Genomic DNA, 26,630 nt, shown 5'->3' with positions numbered 1-26,630 from the left:
AGAAAAGCAGGGACCTTAGGGCACAATAGGAAGATATGCCTTTTTAAAGAAAAAATAAATCTCAGGAGTCTGAACATTTTGTTTTCAACCATTTCTTTTTCTGAAATGACAGACTAATGACATTTAGTCTCCAATTTCAATTTATCCCTTTAACTCAAGAAAGCCTTCTCTCTTCCACTGATTACTTGCAACAGAAAGGGCAGAACAAGGTAGATGCAAGTAGAAACTAAACTCTTAGAATTTCTCTTTGGGTAACAGCTATGTACTCTACACATTGATATCTGCCAATTTGCTCATAATTACTTCAAAATATTGAAGTAATATTTCAAAACCAGAACACTTTAGGCAAGAGGCTCAAAACATAGCTGCGGACAACACTTTCACTGTAAGTGCCAGCGAAGCCAAGTGGCTAGGTGTACACCTACAGGCAGAGACAACTGGGAACAGCTGAACTGATCTGAATTGAATCAGCTGCATAAGCCTTGAAAAGGCTTCATCTCTTTCAAGTGCTTTGTATGGACTTACTGTCCATTATATATACATGGACACAGGCACACACTCAGTTAGACTTTCCCCCCAAAACATGTTTTTTGATTTTAGGGAGTTTTTTGCTTCTAGTTTTATTTTTTGTTCTTTCTTTTGGAAAAAAAAAAGACATTCAAGTATTAATCCATTGCCTACAGAAACTTGCCTCATCAATTGAGGACTCTTCAATTAGTCGTGGGGCATCAGCAGATAAGAGACCATGAGTGGCCATGATAAAGATCTTGTAAGCACCACGCTCTTTCAGGATTTCTGCAGCTGCCACAAAACTTTCAACATCATCAATTATGTCATCCTGAGAAGGAAAGCATATCCTAATTAAACTCTGGAAGTTACTGATAAAAAGGAACTACACTCCTGCCTCAAATGCTTTAGCACTAATGTAAATTCAGACAGATCTGAAGAAACGAAAGTATCTGCCTAATGTAAACATATTCATTTTTTTCATCCACAAGTATTTTAACAAGTATTTTATATCAGCACAATACAGGATTGCCTCTTAAGACAGCACTTTAGTAACAAGTGATATCTATGACATTTTTTTCCATCAAAGATATCTGAAACTCAGTTGTTTGGAAAAAAACATTCAGATAATCTTTGAAGAACCAAAATTAACTTTTGGTTAATTAACAACTGCAATTGTTAGTTTGGTTATCTCTCTCCCAAGGTTAGGTTTAGAAAATAGCTGCTCAGGCTTACAGATACAATATGTTCTAGACCACCTGGAATCTCTGTAACATCTTCTGAAAAGGTCACCATGTTTTCAGATGGTGCCTTCATACTGTGGGAAACTTCTACACAAGGTTCTGTCACCTGACATACATATTGTCAGGACACCAGACTTAGCTACAGTACCACTGAATTTACTAAAATAGTGAAACAACATACCAAATTCCTGTTACAATTAAAGAAGAGATTAAAACCTATCCTGCTGAAAGTTGCTGCTATAATACAGAACATTATGTAAACTTAGTAAGACTTAAGGTCAAACCCATTGCTCAGTCATTCCTTCAGAACAGGAAGACTGTATATTGATAACCCTTTAGAATCAGGTTTTCTTTGCACATTTAGCAAAATATACTGATTTCAGAAACCAATACTATAATGGCCTATAATAAATAGGATGGTGTAGATGATGTAGAACATCTGTATTTATTTAAGCACAGAAAAAGTGGAAGAAGTAGATATTGTATGTCTACTTAAAAGTGACAGCATAATCAACATTGGCTTTGAGCCCAGAACTAAAATCCCAGCTATATTCAGGTATAAATAATTAAGCTGAGTTGAAACTGAAGAAATTCCCATTCACTCTCTGGCCTTTTCATTCCTTACCACAATTATGGCAATTCTACCTCCAACATCTCCGACTACTGTTATGGGTGGTTTCTCTTTGGCCATCATCACTACAGTAGGAAAAAAACCCAGAACCATAGATTATTGTACAGTATGTATGCATGTTCTTGCTTGATTTGTAAATTAATGCATAGCATAGACTTCATGTATGACATGCTAGTGTTTATTCTGCATCACCCAGACAGATAGCTTTGATTATTTCCTTATTGGTTACAATCCTTTGTCAAATAGTACCAATTTTATATGAATTAATGTAACTGCACACATATTTAGATAATATATTACAAGTTCTCTACATGAGATAAATACCTTTCCATTTAAAACCCAAAATACCCTGGGCATTAGTTAGTCTGCCTAACATTTTAAAAAGTTGCAACCAAAGGCTGAAATGAAACTGTTGGAATCAAATACACAGACTTGGGGTCACTCCTAAATGTTAAGAAATAAAACAAAATAATCTAGGCATGTAGTAAAGTAGCTGATATTGTACCATCCCAAATGTGATTTCATTCAACATTAGTATTACTATACGCAGCATTTATGCACACTGATAAATTCTGCTTCAGTGGATACTTAGAAGTGAGTTCTACCATGCCCATTTTTGGTTGCAACCTTAAGTAAATATTTTAATTGCAAACAAATCCAAATGCAAACTACCTTCCACAAATTTAGCACTTCTGTTTACACTAAATGGATGACTACCTACCGCTTAAAAAAACAAAGAGTTGCTAAACAGAAATTTACTAATATTTTACTGGTAAATGCTACTTCAATCATAATCTTCCAACCCCAAGAATAGAAGTAAATAATTTGCTATTAAATTTCAGCTGATTATACTGCAGTGGAAATCATAATGCCAGCAGTAGTAATTACACACATTTCTTGACTTATTACAATATGTACTGTAAAAAATGGAACAATACTCAAGGGATGCACACCTACCCAGTTTTTAGAAATGTAATCTTCTACCTGAGAAATTATATCTGAAGAAAAAAGGAACATACCTTTGTTCACCTAATATTTGGGGGGGGGGGTGAATTACATGTGTTCTGAAAAACATGCTACAAAGAAATCAGTGGCACTAATTTCTTTCTCCCTTGCTCATTTCAACACAATACAGGTAAGAAAAGATTTTTCTTCAGTACAGAAACCTATTAACGTTAGGAAGAAAGCCCAGAAATGTGGGCTTCATCTGAACAGAGTGAGTTCAGTAAAACTGCAGTTTCACAAGTGAAAGATATTGTGTGCTTGGATAAGACTGTAATCCCAGTTCTAAGGAAAGCTCTTGGAACACTTCTCAAGGTTGCCATTAAAAATGCAAGCAGGGTATCAACATTAGTAAATGGTCATTCAAGTACATCATGTGATAACCCAACCAGCCAATGATGTTTTGCCTCTGTTTCCAGGGCACTATACTTTAGCTCAAACAGCAATGTGCCAGGATGTTAGATAAAAGATAAGGCCTGCCTTAATGACACCTGGGAGATCACAAAAAGCATTTCTGTCAAATGTAGATGAAAGGGTTATGTCTGTTTGATCAGGAACACTGTATGCAATTAAAGGCTTTTCAAAGCTAGAGGTGTTTGAAACAAATTCTTCCATGGGAGCATCCAACAGGGAAGAACTATCACCATATTTGATAGTCCTCTCCCACCACTTTATTTGTTCTTTGTTTTTGTTTTTAAAATGTAGCCATTCCCTACCCACACCTGAATGGAAAATAGGAGTTCAGTTTGTATTACCAATCATGAAAGGTGGCAAAAACAAAACAAAAACAAAAAAGCAAACCAAAAGGGTCTCAATAACTTCAGTTGCTTTTCCTCAGCCAGATATTGGTATATTTGAAGGAAGAGCACATGTGTATAGATAGGTGCCTTAGCTCTATCACAGTTTGGGGATAAAAAATCTCTTCATCTTGTTACATCTTAAAGAAGGAGAAGAAGTAATCAATCACTTTTAATAACCTTTATGTCCATTTGTCTTCACTGAGACAAGAACAACTGTAACCTGCCAAGGATAATTTTGAATTTTCAGCATGCTATGTTTATATCATTAGCAACACAGAATGTTATTTTTATATCACTCTTTTAACAGATAGAGTGAGTGAGCAAGCGAGTGTGTGTGTGTGTGTGTGTGGAGGCAAGTAAAAGGGTTATTTCCTTGCTACTATTGTTCTTTGACCTGGTTCACATATTGTACTGAACCAGAGACCCATACCTGTTGGATTCACATAACATGCTAAGCCATAAATCATGGTATACAGAATGTGGGTTTATACAATAAGATAAAACCAAATTAGCTACACTATGGCTCAGTGTGGTATTCTTTTAAGTTCACTTCTAGAACTTTTGCTATAACTACACAACTGTGAAACACTCTGGAAAGGATGTATAGCACTGCGTGGTGGAGCTTCAGAGACCATAAGCATCTATTAATGCTACCCCACATCCTTTCAATCTGCCATTCATTTATCTGTTCATTTTTATAGCATTCTTATTTATATCCTCACCTCACACAGAAAAACTATTAATTAATAATTAATTACTGCTACTACAATATCAGTTCAACAGATCGAAGCAGCTTACAAGTCCCAAAAGAGCAAAACTATTGCACTAATAACAAAACCCAATAAAATTATAAATTGAAGTCTGGAAATATGCAAAAAATACAATAAATCCTCATACCCCAGCAAATATCACTCATCTCAGGCTGGTGTACTATTAATTCTCTCTTTCCTTAGTACCAAAAGCTTGACAGAACAGGCCATTTTTTACTAGTTGCCAAAATAATAGGAGGGAGGGAGCTGCTCTTATTTCAGGGGTCAAGTTATTCCACAGGAGGGGGATCCCAATAAAGATATAATTATTTTTCCATACCACAAATACAGAACAAAAGATATGAACAACGACCCCAGATTCAGAAAGGTTCACAAACTGGAGAATTTTGTGTTTCAGAACTGCATGCAGTTTTAACTCTGAATCCTACCCTGTTTGGCCTACTCTTTTCTGAGGCAGAAAATCTGTTTGGGGGCTGAATTAGAGGGGAATCAATGCTTACTGATTTTATAAAGGATTCCACTGTAGAGGTTTTTTTGGTTTTTAGATTTTGTTTCCCGCCTTTATTATTATTTTTATAAATAACTCACGGAGGGGAACATATCTAATACTGCTTCCTCCTCCTATTTCCCCCACAACCACCACCCAGTGAGGTGAGTTGGGCTGAGAGAGAACGACTGGCCCAAAGTCACTCAGCCGGCTTTCATGCCTAAGGCGGGACTAGAACTCAGAGTTTCTGGTTTCTAGCCTGGAGCCCTAATCATGCACAGAAAAACCAAAAGAAATGATAAATTTTATTAGAATTCTACTCCTCAATATATTATTTCTATATATGTAGAATGTGATGGTTTTATACTAAGAAGCATCTATTTATTTATTTTCTATCCCACCTTTATTTTTTTTTTTATAAATACCTCAAGGTGGCCAACATACCTAATACTCCTTCCTTCTCCTCTTTTCCCCACAACAGCAACCCTGTGAGGTGGGTTTTGCTGTGTGTGTGTGACTGGCCCAAGGTCACCCAGCTGGTTTTCACGCCTGAGGCGGGACTAGAACTCACAGACTCCTGGTTTCTAGCCAGCACCTTAACCACTAAACCAAACTGGCTCCTATATAAGTCCCCACTTTCAGCATGAAGTAGTGCAGTGCAAATACAGTGTAAATACAGATAAACTTTATGCTTGACAACTTGGCTGTTTAGCCAAATATTGTGATGGAATGTGTCTCTGAGGAGAGAGGTGATGCTATGGAGGTCACAGGAGAGGAAGGAGGGGGTGCATTCCAGGGGGAGAAACGATCTTATAGTTTGGAGGATCTTGGGTAGCTGGCCAAGAAGCTGAGACAGGACCCACCTTATATTCCCTGGAGTATTTCTCCCTAGCACCTTTTGGCCTTGCCTAGTTTAGCAAGATTCTGTGTATGGTAGAAACAATAAAGAACTAGAGCCTAATTCCTGGCTCAGCATTGTTTCTTTGCCTCAAACCCTGAGAAATATAGCAGATTTCAGATTGTCCCTTGATGTGTAACACAGTCTTCTGAAGACACGATCACGCAACTGCTACTATGCATTTTCACAAGCGATTGTATACAAACAAATATAGAAAAATGTAACCACATACAGGGCAGCTCCAGTCCAGTGCACACTGTAGTATTTTTTACCGCTGGAGGAGAGTGCCGCCCATCATCCATGTCTTGCTCTGTGCACTGAGCCTCCCCATGAATAACTGCCAGGCCTAGCCGCAATCGCTCAGCGTAAGACTGGGCCCTATAGAAACATAAACAAAGCATTAATGCGAAGCAAGGCTTTCTCTGCCAGAGAAGCTCCAAACATAAATCCATTTATCCATTCTTCAAACAAGATCAAGCCTCAGAAAAGAGTTTCTGTGTATGTTTTTTCATCAAATTATTGATGAAAAGCAAAATTATATTTCCTTTTAGCAAAATAGTACTGGTGTTTTTCAGCCCTTGGATTTTTTTTTCCCATTAAGCCTATTTTTTCTATTAAGTGTATATTAATTGAAAAACACTTTTTGAGCACAGTTCCTTCCAATGCCACAACCACCCACCAAAGTTCCTTCCTTCCAGCATTCATGGATGCATGACAGAGCTTTGTGTTTTCATTTGTGAAGAATGTCTTATTTGGCTTCCAGGGAGCTTTTATTAGCTATTAATTTAGCCCACTGTCCTATGTATAAAAGATAATCTAAGCTTTTCACTTAGTGATCTCAATTAAAAATCTCTACCCTATAAGGGGTTTGGTACATATATTCATTTAATTTCACTTAGCAGGGATCCATGGGGGGGGGGGCATTAGTTGGAGATCGATGCCCTAAAAGTTGGAAGTTCCAAATAGTTATTTCCATGCAGACCCATCTTCTAGGGCTATGCATAAATCCAAATCTGAAGAGAAAAATGTAATTTGAGAATATGAGTGGATGAGTACATAGTGATTCTCAGGGAGACTTGCATCTTTTTCCAGAGATTGTACAAGCAGCAGCCTTTCAATCCCAGGAAAAAGCACAGCTGCTTTAATAGGTTCCTCACAGGTGCTACATCAGTGTCCAAACAGGCTCTGAATCACATTTTGCTCTTCAAGTTTTGGTCTCTGTCCAGCCCTGCTAGGCTGAATTTTGCAGATAGGAATTTTTGTAATAATCACACCTAATTTTTATATTAATATTAGTTATTATTATTATTATTATTTTCATTTTTAATAATATTTTATTATTATTATATTAATATGTAATAAGCATACCTAATATTACCTAATACCTAATAAAAAACCTCTGTTTTTATTGTAAACCACCCAGAGTCCCTCCTTTGGGGGGGAGATGGGTGGCGATAAAATTTGATAAATAAATAAATAATATTTTGTCATCTTCCTATCTAGCATTCGTATCTTAATAAATGTAGTTACCTCTTAGCAGCATCAGGACTCTTGGCTACAATAACTGCATTCCTATAATCAGGAATCTGAAAAAAAAGAGAAAAGGTTTTTGATTTAAAAGCAGTTTGGCTCTGAAACCAATTGTTTTACAAGTAATTGTTTGTTATAATATGACCGGGAAAAAATTGTTTATAGACTACCATACTCCCGAAAACTATCTGTAATCTTTAAATAGGTTCTGAAAGCACTACTACAAAATAATGACGTTTGCTTTTGATTTAACTGTTCTTGGTTTAGGGACGGACACACACACACACACCCCAATGAAACATGGGGAAGAAGGGAAGGTTAAACTCAGCATTATCCCAGCTCTGCAGCTGCTAACTATGAATCCCCATCTCGTATCCACTCTGGCTCTGCCCTCAGGCTCTATGAACTGCACTGCATCTTTGCACAAATACTGTGCTCCACAGCATCTGGGTCCAGCCACATTCTACAAAGGGCAACCGCTTTTGGAAAGGGAGTGTTGCATGGTCAAGCAATGCAGGTTTCTACATCATACTGCAGTGGCCAAATTTTCACCCCACTTTACTAAGCATCTTATATTTTTAATATAGAAATATTTTATGAAATAAAATAAAAACAGGCATCATTGGTCAGACAATAAACTCCAACTCTGAATTAAGACATTAAGTGCAGACAAGAACAATACAGCTTATTCAGAAAACCACGGCTTTTAAAAAAATCTGCCTTAGCATTATGGCTGAACACAGCCAACATGTAATATCTGTGTTACACAATTTCTAGTAACTACTGATGAAGGCAACAAGAACTTCTTCTTTCTTCTGTTAACTGATCTCATACCTAAAAATTCCCATTATTTTTCTTTGTTGCTTTACTGACTAAAGGATGCATCAAGAAGTAGACTAAATGTGGGTGTGGGGTGGGAATTCCCTATTATATATTGGGAGTGTGAGTCTGGATTGTGTGAAAATGTGAGACTAAGCTGAAGATGCCATAACCTGAAAATGGAGCAGGCATGCATGCAGAGAGGACAAGAGCCAGGAATCTTGTCAAAAGGATCCCTTCAGGAGGTAGGTAAGGAGGGACCAAATGGCTAAGGATCAGGGGAGAATGTTACCAGCAGACAGATGAGGGAGGCCTGGGGCTGAACACACAGCCTCCCCCATCCCATTGACAGCTACCACACTTGGGAACAAACAAAGCAAGAGCTTGGGGGGATAAAGGGCTCCTGAAGCCTGCCCACTCTGAGTCATCCTGGATCCAGACCTTCAGTCTGCCTAGTTAGTGCCTGGCAGACTAGTTGAGAAGGGTAAGTGGGGACGAGTGTGTATGAGAGAGCAAATGTACATTTAACCAGTAAAGTTTTGCTGCCATTTTGAAGTCATTAGGTCTCCATTTATTCCATCAGAACTTGACATGCCTCAGTGTTTGGTTGAAAGTGATTTCCGTGTGTTCCTAATTATTTCCCAGTTGTTGGCCTGGGCTGCGGGTCTCATATGTTCTAGGTACACCTATCTGGAAAACCCAGGTAGAAAGCAAGGGAGGCTGCAGAATCTACATGCCTCAACAGGCTGCATGTGTGCGAGCGAATGACCATAGGCTAACATGGGGAGCGTGTGTAACAATACCCAGCACTCAAAAATGTGTTTTTCATTCTTTTTACTGCCTCAGGTACAAGATAATACAAGATATGAGAACACTATCCTCTGATAGGACAAGAGTTATGACCATTAAGAGATCAAAATCACTTTACCTCTTCCTGTATATACTGAAGCAAGAAAGGCGATGCTCTCAAGTTATCAACAGGAAAGCTAAAAAAACCCTGTATTTCTTTTTGATGGAGATCCATAGTGATGATGTGGCTTAAACCTAAAACCAAACAAACATAAAACATTGTTAAAGGGGTTGAATGTGAAGTGAGATTAATCATATTAAAGTACACAAACTTTTAGATTTAAATAATCTCACATAGTCAAGAACTTCCAATAATTCCAGATGGATATCTAATTATTCAAGCTGGAATAAACCAAGATGCTTGCTATCAGGATGGATTTGAATCACAAGGCAGGAAATCTCATTTTAATGTTTAAAATCACTTTTAATCATTGAAGAAAAATGCCACAATCTTTTTTTATTTTTTTTACTAAAAATGTATTCCTGGTGTCTGATATAATCTGAATTACACATTCTTCACTGTTTCAGGAAAGAGGAAGATGCATACTAAAAGAAGCAAATAAAGCATATTTAATCAAAGCTTTTCAATTACTTTTAAAAAGAAAATGGAATAATGATCTTAGTCCCAAGCAAGCAGATCTCAGTAATTAGTGAAATCATTAAGAACTGAACTAGCTCCAGTTCAATTAATTGTGGATACTTGGAGGATATTTTTCTCATGATACACTAACAGAATAACCACCAGTAGCTTTTTGCATTTTTGATAAAACAAACAGCTGAACCATTTGCATTTTGTGCACCTGCCTTTCTTACACAGAGTTATAGGAAATATTACAGCAGGGCACAAACAAGGAAGGAAAAATGACAGAGACTTCTGTAAGATATTTTTAACACAAAGATTAGAGGTAAAGTACTGAATCTTGGAATCTGTGATAGAAACTTCTAATCCTCATTTATTAATGAGTTCGTTAGGGCAGAATTTCTTTGAATGCTTTGAATCATTTCTTTTTGCAATCTGAGCTGCCATTGATGCAGCAAGCTACAAATAAACTCTTCTCCCTTTTCATTGTCTACATCTAACATTTCTCCTGTCTGTTTCCTAGCCTCCACACAGCCTGTCGTGAGAACTTTGTTAAAATATTCTCCAATGGGATAATAACTTGTTAGGAGTAGATCTTAGCCAAGAGAATGCTAGGAATTTGAAGACTGTGACTGTATTCCTCAGATTCTAAGTACTGGAGGAGCTTGCTCAGCTCAGTTTTTGGTTTCACTTTCTATTTCTCTCCATTGTTCCTTGTATTTATATCCAGCCTCTGATACTTGCCCAAATCAATTATGTCACCGCAATTTCTTTATACACTGACCTCCTCTGAACTTTAGAGAAAAGTCAAATACCAGCACTGTTATTCTCATCTCCAAATTAACAAATGGAACAGAATTAGAGTTAAGTTCTATCTTTGATTTACATTACTTTTGAACAAAATAATGCATGAGAAATTATAACTTTCCCCAATTAATTGATTACTGTTCTCCAAATATGCTGAATGGCAAATTTCACAGTTCTCAGACAATATGGCCATGGGCCATGAGACAGTACATAGAATATGGGCTCATATTAGACTTTGACTCTAACTAAAAGTTTAAAACATATAACAAGGACAAGGCAAACATTGCTTGGAGCAGATGTTTTTATAGATTATTTAAAACACTTTAGTTAAGAAAACAGACAGGATTAGCTCCAAGGTTCAATATGCTAGCAGTTTTGGTTATAAGGCGATTTAAAAATGTTAATATACATAAATAAATACATAAATAAGCCCTGAATAACCTTTCTCTCTCTGAACTCTGTGACCTTAAGAAGTCATGCTCAGGTGCTCCAGCCTCAACACACTCTGAAATACCTGGCTGATATCTTATTCATCTCTTCTTTCTAAGGAATTCAGAGTGGTAAAAAGGCAGAGGCATCCACAGGATCCAGCACTTTTGCCGAAATGATGAAACCAATGTTGCACCATCGCAATGTAAGCTTCACTCCTTTCACATCTGCACACAGCATCATGAAGCATGTACAAGAGGGATGGAGCTTGGGAATTCTGTTGGCACAATGCTGCTTTAGTGATTTGCTCCTCCTTGTCTTCTCTCCTTGAAAAACTTCCACTATAGGCTATTTGCCTCCTATTTTTATCTTCCCATTACTTCCACGATGTAGCCAAAGACACAGTTAGCATCTGGCAGAAGGTTTCAGTAATGGTTTAAGGAAAGATGTTGTGATCTGTTGAAGCTTGGATTAGAAATCAGTTGTTTAAAAAAATAGTTGTTCTGGTAGCTTTTCTGCAGAAAAGAACGTTATTCTTACAGTAGAAGGCAAAACTCTACAAAAAGTTATTCTTGTCACCATCTTTGGGGACACATCAAACATTGCTAAGGCAAATTGTGGGGAGTAAAATCAATGTTGCCTCTAACTAGCCCATTTACCTGCTTTAGCCAACATGGAAGCAAGGAGTTTACAGACTATTGAGCCTCTCTTCCGCATTTTGCTTTGTTTGCTATAAGGGAAGTATGGAATTACACCAATGATGGTTTTGGCACAGGATGTCTTCAGTGCATAAGCCATAATCAACAATTCCATTACCGCAGTGTTCACATCTCTGAAAAGAATGAAAATATAAATCAGTTATCCCTCTGCCCATAATCCTACCATAGCAGCTTTTGCCAAGACAAAATCTATTGTAGTTTTACACATTATACTATACCATGGTTTGCTGAATAGTTCATACATAAAGCTAAACCACAGATTATAAATCACAATAGCTGGGTTCATATATTGTATTAAACTGAAATAAACAACCCCCCTACATTATTATTCAGTGTGGTACATGAATTCAGCTATTTTCAATCCAAATACAATAGATTTTTAAAAATCATTTAATAACATCACAACAAACTAGTTGGCTTCCTTATCTTAACTTGACATTTTCCCAACTTTGTACACAAGAGAGCTGTGGTTCTATAGAAATCTGTCAGAAATTCCTGTATATAAAAATGAGTACAGGAGATAAGCAGTTTAGAAAAATAGTTTGTAAATCATTAACAAACCTTTGCAATGCATACCCAGGCAAGATTTGAAACCATGTTCTAGGATTTAACATTTTGTATACAATTCAATTAATTTATACACTTAACTTGTACATAGTGCATTTGAATCAAGAGGACACCCCAGGACAGAGCTAGACCATGTAGTATTAGCAGGCACCAATGTGTTCCTGGACTTGTCCTATCTGTACCCTTACCCAATTGACTTTAATTTCTGTTAAAGTTTCTTCTGGTTTTTTTTAAGTGACATGGGAAACAATTGCAAAACAAACAACAGCCACTGGCATACTTTTTATGTACAAAAATATGTGTGGGTCACTTTCCAAATCTTTTGAAGCATTCACAGATTCCAAGACAAATATATTCTTGTCTTTCTGGCAATCAGATAAGATCTAAAGATTTGAAAACCACCTTTGTGCTAAAAAAAGAAGAAGAATTGATATCAATGCTGTCTTGATGGTTAAAAAATACTTACATTTCAACTACTCCTGCTTGGAGACATATATTGGCTAATACTAAATCCTCTCCAAGAAGAAAAAAGAAAATAAAAATAAAACAAATATATAACCTCCTCTGAGGCCTCAGCCACCAGTCTGTTCTGTATTCTGCCACACCTGAAGACCAAACTTTTCCTGATCATCAGATGTGACACTCCTGGGAATCTTCTAGTTCTCAAAAATGTATCAGTAATTCAGCTTCCATTTTAGCCAATCCCTTTTACTCTTTTTCAATGTAAATGTCCCTTTGAAAATAACCCTCCATCTTCTACCTCCATCATGCTGATGATGCTCTTTTGTACATATGAAAGCTTTGTTCATAAAGAAGAAAACAGCCAAAAATTACTTAAAACTACCATTATCACCCCACTTGAAAGCTATGGAAAGGTGACTGTTACATATAACTGTGAATTTCACAGACAATATTTCTTACATTAACAACTTCTGGTTTGCACTTTTAAAGTATAATCCATAATTATCAAGTAGGAACCAGTATTTGTGGCAGCTTTTAGCTTTGATGGGACTTTTAAAAGAATAATCACTCTCCAACAAGAATCTTTAAAAGACCAGAGAGCTAAGAACCTCTCTCTTGGTGCACAGAGTTACAAACTAGGGAATTTCATCAGGTTTCACATTATTATCACTTTTAGTGCCAAACTAAGTTGTCTTGGTCCACAATGATGAAGAATTTAACTAGTATAATTATTAGCTAGCAGTAATTATTAGTAACAAGGATAAATTGTAATGGGGCTGGAAGAGTGTTTACATTTGTTAATAAGTAGAAGAAAACTCACACAGAACCAACAAACTCAACAGAACAGTTCATTTATCCAAGAATCTGCATTTTAACCTTCAAGGACAATCTACAAAATTGTTCAAGGACAATCTACAAAAACCTCACCTGGGAATTGTCTGAATTATGAACACATCTTGTCCTCGGACTGACTCTTTTATTTCAACCCTTGTTTCTGTAGAGAAACACAGATATTTAAACAAACTTTGCAAGATTGTCTAATGGTGTCTTTACTTCAAAAATACTAATAGCAGCACTAGTAACCTGAAGTACATGGGCAGGATGGGGTTAAAAAAGATTCCATTACAAACCTATCCTAAGCAGATATTGAAAATCTATGGCATTTGGATCTAAAAAAATATCTATATATTAATTTTAGTACCAAAGCTTTTTACACCACAAATAAGGTTGCAGTTCAGTTTGCTAGAAAGAAGATGGTGGCATGCATAAATTCTATTCACTCTGCCAAGGCATTTCTGTTTGTCTATCCTCAGCTCCAGCTACTCCCCAGCTCTTTCTAGCTGTTTCAGCTAAGTTCTACTATAGATTCCCCTTCTGAAAGCCAACAGTGTAACAGTTAAGGTGTTGAACTAGAATTAGGGAGAGCCAGGTTCAAATCCACTGGCAGCAATGGATGCTCATTCAGTGATTTGGAGCCAGTCACTCTATTTTACTCCATCTACCCCAATGGTTGTTGAAGAGGAATCTGAAGGAGGGGACGCTAAGTACACCACCTTGAGCTACTGGAGGTTCCAATCTAATATATGTATGTATGTATGTATGTATAAATAAATAAATAAATAAATGCACACATGCATACATAATTATTAGTCATAATAAATGTATCCTCATTTTATGAAGCAGGGCTTTTGAATAGAAGATGTATCACATTGATCACATTCATAATTGTTTTCACAAGACTTCCCATTATTGCTTGGAGAGAAATAATGCATCAGGCAGCTTCTTAAAGTAAAACTGCACACGTTATATACTTCACTGCTTCCAGGTGCAGTCATTACAGTTATTTCCACTGTTTTTTAATTCCTGTATTGATCTCTCCTCAATTTATCAACTTTTATAAGCAACAGTAACATCATCATACAGTCGTCATGCTTCTGCAGCTGGGCACAAGACCAGGAAAAAATGCAACTGTTTTAAGTGTTCCCAACAGGTGCTACATGCACATTTCAAATCACATTTCGCCCTTCAAATCTAGAGCTCTGCACAGCTCTAGTGTCAAGACACCTTCAGTTAAAAGTTCTGATACTGCTAACTTGAATCTTAAATACTAGTAGCAGATACAGGTAGACCTCACTTAACAACTGTCCTGTTTAGTGACCATTCGAAATTACAAATGTGCTGAAAAAGTAACTTTACGACTGGTCCTCACATTTATGACAGTTGCAGTGTCCCACGGTTATGTGATCACCATTTGCATGCTTCAACTTCCAACAAGCAGAGTCAATGGAGAAGCCAGCAATAAAATTGTTAGTCGCTGTCACATGATGTCTTGCTTAATCACTGCATAACTCAGCGACGGAGTTGCCGGTCCCAATTGTGATCGTTAAGCGAGGACTACCTGTATAGCAACTCAGATATAGAAAAATTCATGTTCCACTCCAGGACTGTAGAGACAGATTCCTATCTGCATTCAGTTATGAAGTCCATTATCTCTAAGATCTACTTATCTCACAAGGTTGTTGCATGGATAAAAAGAGTGGGGAACACAACCTTGAATCCTTGGAAAAACAGAGGATATACATATGATTTCTTTTTAAGAAATACACTGTAAAGCCTATTACAGTAGATTTTATAAGAATAAAGACAGCACAAGAAGTTCACCACACAGAAATGAATCTAGTTCAATTGTTACCCAGCCATCGATATAGAAATATAGAAATGTTATTTCTGTTTCATAATGTTGTAGAAGCAACAAGATAACCAAAAAAGGACTAATCTCATTGGCCATCTTAAAATCAGAAAAGAATGAATAGGTTTAAGAAAGAAACTATCTTCAGATTTCAAACATGTATGTTATTTTTTGTATGATGTTTTGCTTATACCTACCGTGGGTGTTTGGGCCACCCAGATCTGGGGATATTCCATCTTTGATCTTGGATGGGGTAGTGCTTCCCCCTTCAAGGATGGTACACAATCTGGGGGCCTTCCTGGATTTGCAGCTCCTGCTTGAAGAGCAGGTGTTAGCTGTGGCCAGGAATGCCTTTGCACAACTCCATCTGGTGCACCAGTTGCGCTCTTTCCTAGATCGGAGGTCACAGTCACTTGACTACTCCAACATTCTGTACATGAGGCTGCCCTTGAATTGCACCTGGAAACTTCAGCTGGTCCAGAATAGGGCAGTGTGAGCAGTAATGGACATGCCTCCGTATACCCATATAACACTTCTGCTTTGTGAGCTGCACTGATTGCCGATTTGCTTCTGGGTACGATTCAAGATGCTGGTTGTTACCCATAAAGCTCTACATGGCATAGGGCCTGGTTACTTGAGGGACTGCCTGTGTCTCAGAACATCTGCCATCCGATTCAATCCTGCAGGGTTGGCGTGCTCCAGGTTTGTCCAATTAAACAATGTCACCTATTGGGACCCTGGAAGCACGCCTTTTTCCCTAGCCGCGCCTGCCCTCTGGAAAAAGGTTCCACCCGAGATCTGAATGGGCCCCACTCTGCTGTTATTTAGAAGACCTGTGAAGACCTGGCTCTTCACCCAGGCCTTTGGTGAGGAAGAGTCAGCTTCATCACGCTTCCATCTTTACCTTTTATGTTTTATTGTTTTTATTGTAATTTGTTTGATTGTTGTGAGCTGCCCAGAGTCACTGAGAGTTGGATGGCCAACAAATTTAATAAATTATTATTATTACTCATGTGGACTAGATTGGTCTGGCCAAGTACTTTTTCTTTTTGTGAGTTTCTAAATGTAACAGGCAGGATCAGCTTGCATACAGTATGCCACAGCATTTTAAAATTTTTATCTGATTGTATGTAGGCTTTATCTCACATATTTTTATTTTGCTGACATACCTCCATTGGTTTCTTGATACACCACAGATTTTCCAAGTTCAGCACCAAGACGCCTAAAAGAGAGGGATTTGCAAGATTTAAGTTCTGCACAATAGCTTAATAATATGAAACTGTTCATTGTGCAAATTTTAGAACAGTAAAACTAATTTCTGTACAAAAATTAAATGTTAATGGTACTCTGTGAATATTAGAAGTACAAAGCTCAATCAAAACAAAGCTTCTCTTTTCCAGCATCCTGCTCCAACAGTGGCAACTAGATTCTTACGGGAGTCCACAAACACAACATTGCCCTACTTGTGTTTCCAGACAACTGATATTTGGAGGTGTATTATCTCTGATCCTTGATAACATATATTCATTATTATTCCTAGCCACTGATCTGATTTGCTAGGACTGCTGTGTAAAGGAATCACATCCTTTTGCCCCATACTCCAACACTAATTTATATTTACATCAAATTAAACTTATTTATTTAAAATATTTAAAACACAAATCATAATAAAGCTATACAAATGTATAGCTATGCAAAGGTAATTTTACAAAGGTAAAATTTCAGTAGCCATCTTACAATCCTCCTTAATGGCCACCAAAATGTGGGGTTTGGATGTTGTATGAACCCTGTATTGATGAACCAGTCTAACACATTACCTTTACAGTTTTCTAAGAATAAAAAAGAAGAGCAACTATGTATGTCATAGGAGGAAATGATTCTGTGCCAGAGGAGTCCTATTTCAACACAACGTTCATTTCTAATTATATTAAATCTGCAAGGTAAAACCTCCAGAGTCCAATGCATATTACTTTAGAGGGAGTTCAGAAAGTATGGTTTATTTATTTTTGATGCTCTGCGCTTGCACCTAGGGAATAAATCTGAGATAATTCTTTTCCTGCAAATATTTACATAAAATGGTTTTATTAGAGGAAATTATTACTTATATTGAAGAGCAGAATGCCATAAATATAGAGAAAAGTAGTATGTGGTAGTTCAGTTCTTATTTTTAATTGCAACATTATTTAAATTTAAATCTGCTTTCATTTTACTTGCAAAGCTTCATACAAGAAGGAACTAGAAACTAGTAATCAACTCCAACATCATCAACGTAAAATGCATACAGCGTGGAGAACCAGCGTGCACTAAAAGTCCAATATATAGCATATGTTCTACTGGATAGAACTTTGGTCTCCCTATTCTTTTTATTGGCTGGGGCTTTCCTTCTTATAATCAGTAACATTTTGGGATGGTTAATCATATGGCACAAGTGAAGCTTATAGTGTTCGAGGCTGGAGCACTTGAGTATGGAGAAGCCATTTTTAGTAAAAGGAAAAACGTAAAGCTAGCAGCAGACAGAAATGGCTTATAAATTATACGAATACTTCTAATTAGCTTTATTCTGATGTTATTACATTGAGAATTTTTCAAGACTTAACAGTATTAAGTCAAGATGGACATAATTACAGTTTCCAGTTATAGATCTAAAGAGATTCTTGGATGAGGTAGGTCTGATATTTTTCATGGAAAGGAATCATCTTTCAAGGGCATGCTAATACAGCTTTTGGTGAGCTTGCCTAATCAGCTGTTCAGGAAACTGACTGAAGACCAGCCAATGCTAGCAAGTTTCCACACTACAGGTAGTCCTTGATTATGACAATTGGGACTGGAATTTCCACTGCTAAGCTATGCGGTCGTAAAGTGTGACATCACGTGACTGCATTGCTTAGCGACAGCAATCCCAGCATTCCCCATTGCTATTATTAACCAAATTCCACTGGTCATTAGCTGAGGACCCACCCCAATCCAAGCCATTCCAGGCTTGGTCCCTGCCAGCCCTGAGCCTTGATTCTTCCAAGGTAAGGAACTGCCCCTCCTTCAACTTCAAGATGGCGACCATGAGCGGATGTTGGCTGCCACTCTAAGGGGGTTTGTCCCAACATCTTTTGACCCCCTCCTCCCAGCTTCCCGCTTTGTGCAGGGGGAGACTGGAGGGTCTTTGCCCCATACCTGATGGGTTGGTTTTCGGAATGTCCTGGACAGAGTGGCAGGAGACGGCAGACCTTGTGGGCAAAACGGCCTCTTTCCCGGAGCCCTTCTGCCAGAACTGCCAGGGCGGTGATTGGAGCTTCTGCCGGAGCCTCCTGGATGAATTGGGGCTGGGGCAATACAACTTGGCAGAAGGGCGCAGCAGCAAACTTTGCTGGTGCGGCGAGCCCTGGCATAGTGGAGCAGCCTTGGCAGTGCAGTGGACTTTCGGAGGTGCAGTGAGCCTCAGGATGGACTGGCCTTGGCAGTGTGGTGAGCCCGGACTTGGGAGCAGTGGGCCTGGACCTGAGCGGTGAAGTGGATTCTGGCGTGGCGGATTGGCCTCGGCCAGCGTTGGAGCGGTGGCCCAGTTCAGCATAGCGAACCAGCTCACCGTGGACTGGTTCAGCGCAGACAACCTTGGCAGCGCAGGGGACCTGGCGGTGATTTTTGGAGGTGTGGCAGGCCTCGGTGCAGATTCCAGCAGCACGGCAGACCAGTGCAGTGGTCTGGTCCTGGCGGGCTGGTGGGACCTCGGCCTTGGTAGCGAGGCGAGCCTTGGAACAATAGACTCGGGCGGCACCACTATGAACTCTAGGGACACACCGGACCTCAGCGTGTGGAGGCTCTGACAGTGGCAGCAGGCCCTAGTTTTTCTTGGGCCCCTTTGCTGGTCAGTGGCTCTGGGGGACTTTTTGGGGGCCTCCTGGTCCTGGAGTCGGTGGTGATGCTGGGGGAGGACCCCCCTGAGTGGTGTTGGCCCTTAGGCTCTGGGGGTCTGGGAATAATTGGATGGCGGGTACTGTAGAGCCAGAATTAAGGTCCAGTCTTCCCTCCCTAACCTGCTGAAAAAACAGTGGGGATTATTAGGGTCCCTCCAAGGTGATTGGGGATTCCCTCCCAGGTGTGAGAGACGGGGGTGAGGAGTCGTGTATGGAGTGCCCCTCCTGTCGACCAGTGAGAGAGGTCTGGGGGGGCACAATGAGTGGGTGGGCGGTGGTAGGGCCCTGATAGCACCAAGAGCAAAGCTGGTGTGCTGGGGGGGCCTTCCATTGCCCTGTGGTTGATTAATGTGTGTATGGTGGTATGAATGAATGGAGGGATCCCTACCCCTACCTTTAACCAGGGATTTCTGAGGTCCAGGACTGGGGGCAAATGGTCCAGGAGACCCTGGGGGTTGTAGGGCGGGGTGGGTTATCGAGGTATTGATGGGCCGGGGATGTTATGGCAGGAGCCAGAGGGTGAGCCATCTGCGGTGAATGCGCCCCTGGTGTTTATTACCTGTGGTGCATTCTGGCCCTCCATGTTCAAACCCAGGCCCTGGACAACAGACTCATGGGGGCCCTAGTCTCCAGCTGTTGCTTCTTAACGCCATGTCAGTCAACAACAAGGCCCCCCTCATATGTGACTTGATCACAGAGGAGGGGGCAGACCTGGTTGGGCCCTGAAGGAGTAGCTTTGTTGGAGATGTGCCCAGTCGGGTTTCAGGTGTGGCACCAGCCGAGATGCCAGGGCAAGGGAAGAGGGGTGGCAGTTATCATCAGAGAGTCTCTAGTGGCCTTCAGGGGCCCTGCTCCACAAGTAGTTGGTTGTGAGACCCTGTTCTTCAAGTTGGGTGCCCGAGAGCAGTTGGGAGTGTTGCTGCTGTACCAGCCTCCCTGCTGCGTAGCAACTTCTCTGCCTGAACTGCTGGAGGCTGTCTTGGGGTTGGCTGTGGAGCTCCCCAGGCTTATGGTACTGGGGGACTTCAATCTGCCATCCCAGGGACGGGCTTCAGAGGCAGCCTGTGAGTTCATGGCCACCATGATGGCCATGGGCCTGACTCAGATTATTCGGGCCCAACTCGAGACAGTGGCCTCACATCACTTAGTTTTCTCATCGGAGCAGTGGCAATGTGATCTGAGGGGAGAGTTACATCTTTCCCCGTTGTCATGGTCAGATCATGCCCTGGTGACCTTGAGATTCTCCTATGCCACCCCCATCTGCAGGGAGGCAGGACCTATTCGATCGGTCTGCCCCCGGTGACTAATGGACCCAGTGCAGTTTCAGAGGGAGCTGGGAGTTATACTCAAACAGCTGCTGCACGGTCCAGTGGAGGCCCTGCCTGCAGCCTGGAATAGAGAGAAGGCCGGAGCCTTGGACAGGATCACACCCACACAGCCTCTCTTGTCCCATCAAACCCGACACTCTCCGTGGTTTACGGAGGAGCTGAGGGTTTTGAAGAGGATTAAGAGATGCCTGGAGTGCCGCTGGAGGAAGACAAAGACCGAATCCAACCAAACACAAGCTAGAGCCGCTGTTAAGGCCTACCTTGTGGCAGTAAGAGTGGTGAAACATCAGTATTTCTCCGCTCTTATTGCATCTGTGGAATGCCGCCCAGTGGCCCTGTTTAAGATTACTCGATCCCTTCTGGGGAAAGGGGAGTCAGAACTCCATCTACAGGGCCATGCTGAGTTTTCTGGGCATCTGCAGGATAAAATCACTCGGATTCGTTCCACGTTGGACTCCAAGCAAGAGAGAGGGTCTGGAGAGATACCCGGGGAACAGTCTTACCCAGTTATCTGGGAACAGTTCGATCCTATTGGGCCTGAGGAAGTGGACAGGATCCTCCGGACTGGAAATTCCACCAATTGCCAGCTAGACCCATGCCCTTCCTGGCTAGTGAAGGCAGCTCGGGAGGTGATGTGTGGTTGGGTCCAGACAACGGTAAATACATCTCTGAGGGGGTGTTTCAGTGGTCTTTAAGGAGCTGCTGGTATGCCCCCTCCTCTAGAAACCATTGCTGGACCCTACTATCTTGGACAATTTTCATCCAGTCTCCCACCTCCCCTTTTTGGGAAAGGTGGTTGAGAAAGTGGTGGTGTTACAGCTCCAGAGGATGCTGGATGAAACGGATTATCTAAACCCCTTCCAGTCAGGTTACAGGCCCGGTTATGGGACGGAAACGGCATTGGTTGCACTTACTGATCTTTGGCAGGAGCAGGATGGGGGTAGTGCATCCATCCTGGCTCTTCTTGACCTCTCAGCAGCTTTTGATACTGTTGACCATAATATTATTTTGGGCCAGCTCAGGGAGTTGGGGGTGGGTGGTGTAGTTCTGCGCTGGTTCACCTCCTTCCTCCAGGGCCGGTCCCAATCGGTGTTGATAGAGAGTGAGAGATCGAGCCTGCAGCTCTCTCTCTGTGGGGTGCCACAGGGTTCGGTTTTCTCTCCGCTCCTTTTTAACATCTACATGAAACCTCTGGGCAAGATCATCCATCACCATGGGATGAGGTATCATCAGTACGCTGATGATACTCAATTATACATCTCCATCCCTCATGAAGTAAGTGATGCCGTGACCTCCCTCTCCAGGTGCCTGGGGGCTGTGGGGGCCTGGATGGGGAACAACAGGCTTCAGCTGAACCCTGGTAAGACGCAGTGGCTGTGGATTAATGGCTCCTCGGTATCCGGGAAATTGTCATCTTTAGTTCTGGATGGGGTGGCACTGCCCCAGACAGACCCAGTGCATAACCTGGGGGTCCTCCTGGACACACGACTCCTGCTCAAAGACCAGGTAGTAGTTGTGGCCAGGAGGGCCTTTGGTCAACTTCATGTTGTGTTCCAGTTATACTCTTTCCTGGATTGAGAGGCCCTTCAAACAGTCACTCATACCCTGGTCATCTCCCATATAGACTACTGCAATGCACTTTACCTGGGCTACCTTTGAAGAATATCCAGAAGCTACAACTGGTCCAGAATGCAGCTGTGCAGGCAATTTTAAGTGCCCCAAGCCGGGCACATGTAACACCTTTGCTACGCAAGCTGCACTGGCCCTGAAAGCAGACTGGGAGCCAATTCATGGTGTTGGTTATCACCTTTAAAGCCCTACATGGCATGGGGCCAGGTTACCTGAGGGACCGTCTCATCCCCATTACATCGACCCGTCCCACCCAGTCATGCAAAGAGAGCATCTTACGGACCCCATCCGTAAAGGAATTCCATCTGACGGAGTCCAGGAAATGGGCCCTCTTTGCAGTAGCTCCCGCCCTATGGAACATCCTTCCCCCAGAGGTGAGACAAGCCCCCTCACTCCTGGACTTCCGCAAAAAGTTAAAAACTTTGTCATCATGCCTGGAGCAGGCTGGGGAATAGCCATTTGTGAGGGTGGCTAGCACCCTAGGACGATTTTTACTCACGGATTGAAATACAACTTTTAGCCATAGAAATTTTACTACATTTTATATTTTACTCTTATTGTATATTTATTATGATATTTATATTGATATTGTATTTTAATTCTGTTTTTGTAAACTGCCCAGAGTCCCTCCTTTTGGGGGGAGATGGGCGGTAATAAAAGTTTGATAAATAAAATAAATAAATAAACACTTAACCCAGAGTCCCTCCTTGTGGGGGGAGAAGGGCAGTGATAAAATTTGATTAAATAAATAAAATAAACTCTCCCAACTGCCTATTTCCCTCCCATCTCTGCCCTTTTGGCTGCACTGCACCCTGCCTTGCAGGGGGGCAAGCAGCCCCAAAACTGCATGGCTCTGGGACTGCTTGACACCCTGTGGCTCAAGGGCTTCTTGGCGCACTGCAGCTCTGGAGCTACAAGAAGCCCCTGAGCCACAGCGCAAAGCTCTTCACGGCGCAAAGCCCAGCCCCAGAGCACGGTGTAAAGGGGATTTTTGTCATGCCATAGCTCAGCAAGTACAGATTTTGGTTGGCTATCAAAATCAGCCATTGAACCATTGGATGGGGGTTGCAGGGGGGAAACAATTATCAACAGTACAACCTAAACACTGAAAATTATACGAAGTAAAAAAGCAGTTAAACAATATATTCAAATTGCCCAGCTATAATATAAAATGCCATATTGATTATTAACATTAAAAAGTAAAGGGTTTTGTTTCTCAGCCATATGAGTGGAACTAAGAAATGCATATAGATCATTTATAATATCACAGTATGAATGCTTACTGACTATTAAAGTCCAATCTAAAATATTTAAAATACCAGCTGTAATTTAACAATTGTTAAAAGACTTTGCTTCTTTAAATGCAAATCAGTAAGATTCTTAAATTTGAGCCAGTTTGGTCTAATGGTTAAGGTGCTGGGCTAGAAACCAGGAGACTGTGAGTTCTGGTCCCACCTTAGGCATGAAAGCCAGATGGGTAACCTTGGGCCAGTCCCTCTCTCTCAGCCCAACCCGCCTCACAGGGTGGTTGTTGTGGGGAAAATAGGAGGAGGAAGGAGTATTAGGAATGTTTGCCACCTTGAGTTATTTATAAAAATAATAAAGGTGGGGAAATAAATAAATAAATAAATAAACACACATTCATGAATTATACTGAAAAACTGGTAAACCTACCTTCTCCAAGGGCATTCCTGTCAGTTTATATTCATTTACAGTAACTGCCAAGGACTAAAAGGCATCAAGACAGAAACATGAGGGAATGCAATGCTAAAAGTTATAATACACTCACTCAGTGATCCTCTTGGCCAGTTCTGTGCAGGCTGCTGTGGAATTTGCTGAGAAGACCCGGTAGCCACTTCTGGCTGCATTCATTGCCAAAGAATCATGCAACCCCCTCTGAACTCGAGAGTGAGAAAACACAGATTTATAAGGTAACAGCAGTTTCCTTGGCATCCTCCTCTTTAGTTCTCCAAATACTAGTATCACCCACACTGCACTAAGATAGTGATGGTGATAAAAAGAATCTGATTAGGAAAGACTGCCCACAATCCAATTATTATGGTAACCAGAAAAAGTTACATTCAAAGAAGCAGCAGAACTAAAAATTAGGCAACAGAAAGTCCTTCAGCAAGACATATAAAACTATGGAATCAAGGCTGGATGTTTGTGTTAAAGAGTCAGGAAGTCTTAAAAACAAGCAGCCAGATATATACTGAGTAGCAACAATGTGGAGTAGAAGTCGGTCAGAGAGGAAAGGAGATTTTACATTTACTGCAAATAAAAAATAAAACAGAGGACTGTTCCTCAGTAAGATTGCAGTGGAGAGGCAGCGAAGGCAACCAGCAATGAAGCAATGCAATTTGGCTACATACCACACAAGGGAAGACAGACACACGAGGAGAGCCAATTTCCCCAGACAAAAGGAATAGTTCCGGAGAGGGGAGTGGGAGGCTCTGGCAGCCCCAGAGAAAGTTAGTTACAGGTAAGCAGGCAGGGCAGGATAGGACCTTCCCGGGAGAGAACCTGAGGGGAAGAGAAAGAGGGAAAGGAGGAACACCCCCAAGCAAGGCGAGATGGGGAAGCGGAAAACTGAGAAGCGAAAGGCGGCCGTCTTCCTGGGACTGGAGGGGGAACTGAGGAGGGAGCCTATGCAGCTGATTCAGAGGACCCAGAGACACGATTCTGACTGAGGCAAAAGGAAAGGAGAACCCTTTCCCACCCGAAACAGAGGGAGCCTGGGACGGGGTGGTGGGCAGGCAGAAGAACGGGTTTAAAAGGCGGACCAAAGTCCCGACAGGTTTCGGAGGGAAGCTGTGGGAAGGCGAGGAGAGAAGGCGCGGGGCGACACACACGCGGGACGGGCGAGAGCAATAGGACGAGACGCCCGGCAGAAGAGAGGAGGATGGAGGAGTCGAACAGAAGCCTTCGGAGAAGTAGAGGCAGCTCCCGACCAAAAGTCACTGAGGCGGACGTGCCGACCCCTCCCTCCCAGCGACTCTCTCGGGCCCGCCCGCTCGCTCTCAGCCCGCAACTCGGACTCAACTCCGCCAGCACGCTCAGAGGAACAGAGACGCCGCGCTAGAGCGCCCTCTCCTGCTCTCGGCGGCCATTTTGTCTCAGCTCTTCGAAAGATTGCTGGCCTAGCTCGTATGTTGAGTGAGGGCAGTTTCCACACTGCCCTCATGTTGAGTGAGGGCAGTGTGGAAATGGTCCGCCGCTAACTACCTACCGCTTTCCCCTTAGCTCGCGAGCAGACTTCGATGGATTGACCTCTAAAAATTAAAACGTTAGCCGCTCAGCGGGCGATTTCATTCACCTTTTTAAGACCGTGGAGGTTTCCTTTCCAGCAATAAAGATGGCTGCCAGTATTAGCGGGCTAAACAACGATAACGGGAATCTCCTCCGAGAGGAACATAATGGTCGTTGCAACGGAAGTGGGCGGAGTTAAACTTTCGTGCTTGAGGTGCGTCGTAGTAGGGGAAAGCGTTTGGTTACCGCAGCTTTGCTTTAGAGGAGTAATGCAGCTGACCAAGTGTCTGCAGGGCGATTTGTTAGAAACTTGAGCAGCGCATGTATGTATGATAGATATGTGTGTATGCGCATGATGGATCTGTATAGCAGTCTGTCCATATTGGGATCTTCCAGTTAAGTTGGACTTCAACTCCCATATTACTAATCTGCGCGGAGAGTGGCTTATTGATGGGCTCTGGGGCTATAGTCCTGGCGTATGTAATATATGGGGGCGGCGTTGGCAAGGGTATGGAAGGGCAGATTTGTTCAACAGTGAGGCTGTCGGTTTCTTTTCGTTAGGCGAGCTGGCCTGCGCATGCACTGCCATTGCTTGCGGTGGCGGAGAGGCTAAATTGCTTGGCACCCAAGAAAGGGCACGTGAGCTGTCACGTAACTAAATCGTTCTGGAAGCAATTTAACCATAATTGTAAGTTAGGGAGAAAGTACTAAAGGTTTTGAGGGCTTGATGTGTTTTGTTTAAGCTCGCAGCTCTCCAAGACTGCAGTTACAAGGGCTGCAGAAATGCGGACTGGTGGTTAGCATTAAAAAAAGTTTTCTGTATCACTTTGCTGCCATCATGTGGTTATCCGGATCTTGCAATCCTTTTTTTTTAATTAATCTTTATTAATTTATTTAAATAAACATAAAATTACATACAAACAACAATATCTTACAATACAAAAAAGAGAAGAAAAAGGAAAAAAGAGGAGAAAAAGAAAAGAGAGAAAACGAAATATATGTATGTATGTATGTATGTATGTATATATATATATATATATATATAAATTAAAAAAATGAAATGAAAAATAAATAAATAGAAAGATTTGGGTTTCCAACTTTCTAGATGGTACAGCTTAATATCCTAGCGTATTTTTTCCCTTAATTCTCTAAATTGCCTTCATTAATTCTAATAAGAGATTATATAATTAAAATAATTTGCTATTTACATACTATATGTTCATATTA

The 26,630-nt window shown here is 41.2% G+C and overlaps 1 protein-coding gene across 3 annotated transcripts in view; it reads right to left on the bottom strand.

Annotated features, from left to right (window-relative positions):
* The window catches only part of PRPSAP1 (phosphoribosyl pyrophosphate synthetase associated protein 1), a 33,635-nt gene extending 8,535 nt beyond the window's left edge, over nucleotides 1-25,100 (bottom strand). Inside the window, exons 1-10 of one of the 3 annotated variants that reach the window (XM_063293027.1) lie at nucleotides 24,535-25,099; nucleotides 23,944-24,062; nucleotides 16,459-16,511; nucleotides 13,528-13,594; nucleotides 11,512-11,684; nucleotides 9,116-9,231; nucleotides 7,369-7,424; nucleotides 6,071-6,216; nucleotides 1,876-1,946; nucleotides 644-838 (exon numbers count right to left, since the gene is read on the bottom strand). In XM_063293027.1, coding sequence (XP_063149097.1) covers nucleotides 659-838; nucleotides 1,876-1,946; nucleotides 6,071-6,216; nucleotides 7,369-7,424; nucleotides 9,116-9,231; nucleotides 11,512-11,684; nucleotides 13,528-13,594; nucleotides 16,459-16,511; nucleotides 23,944-24,026 — 945 coding nt within the window. In that variant the 5' untranslated portion in view covers nucleotides 24,027-24,062; nucleotides 24,535-25,099 and the 3' untranslated portion in view covers nucleotides 644-658. Of the gene's footprint in view, nucleotides 1-643; nucleotides 839-1,875; nucleotides 1,947-6,070; nucleotides 6,217-7,368; nucleotides 7,425-9,115; nucleotides 9,232-11,511; nucleotides 11,685-13,527; nucleotides 13,595-16,458; nucleotides 16,512-23,943 lie in introns of those variants that run through there. The other 2 variants (XM_063293028.1, XM_063293026.1) reach the window with 2 other exon arrangements.
* Between the last annotated feature and the right edge of the window lie 1,530 nt (nucleotides 25,101-26,630).

Source organism: Candoia aspera, chromosome 2 (assembly GCF_035149785.1).
Source record: "Candoia aspera isolate rCanAsp1 chromosome 2, rCanAsp1.hap2, whole genome shotgun sequence".
Taxonomy (NCBI): domain Eukaryota; kingdom Metazoa; phylum Chordata; class Lepidosauria; order Squamata; family Boidae; genus Candoia; species Candoia aspera.
The sequence above is the reverse complement of the archived record's forward strand: the minus strand, read 5'-3'. Positions and strand labels throughout refer to the sequence as shown.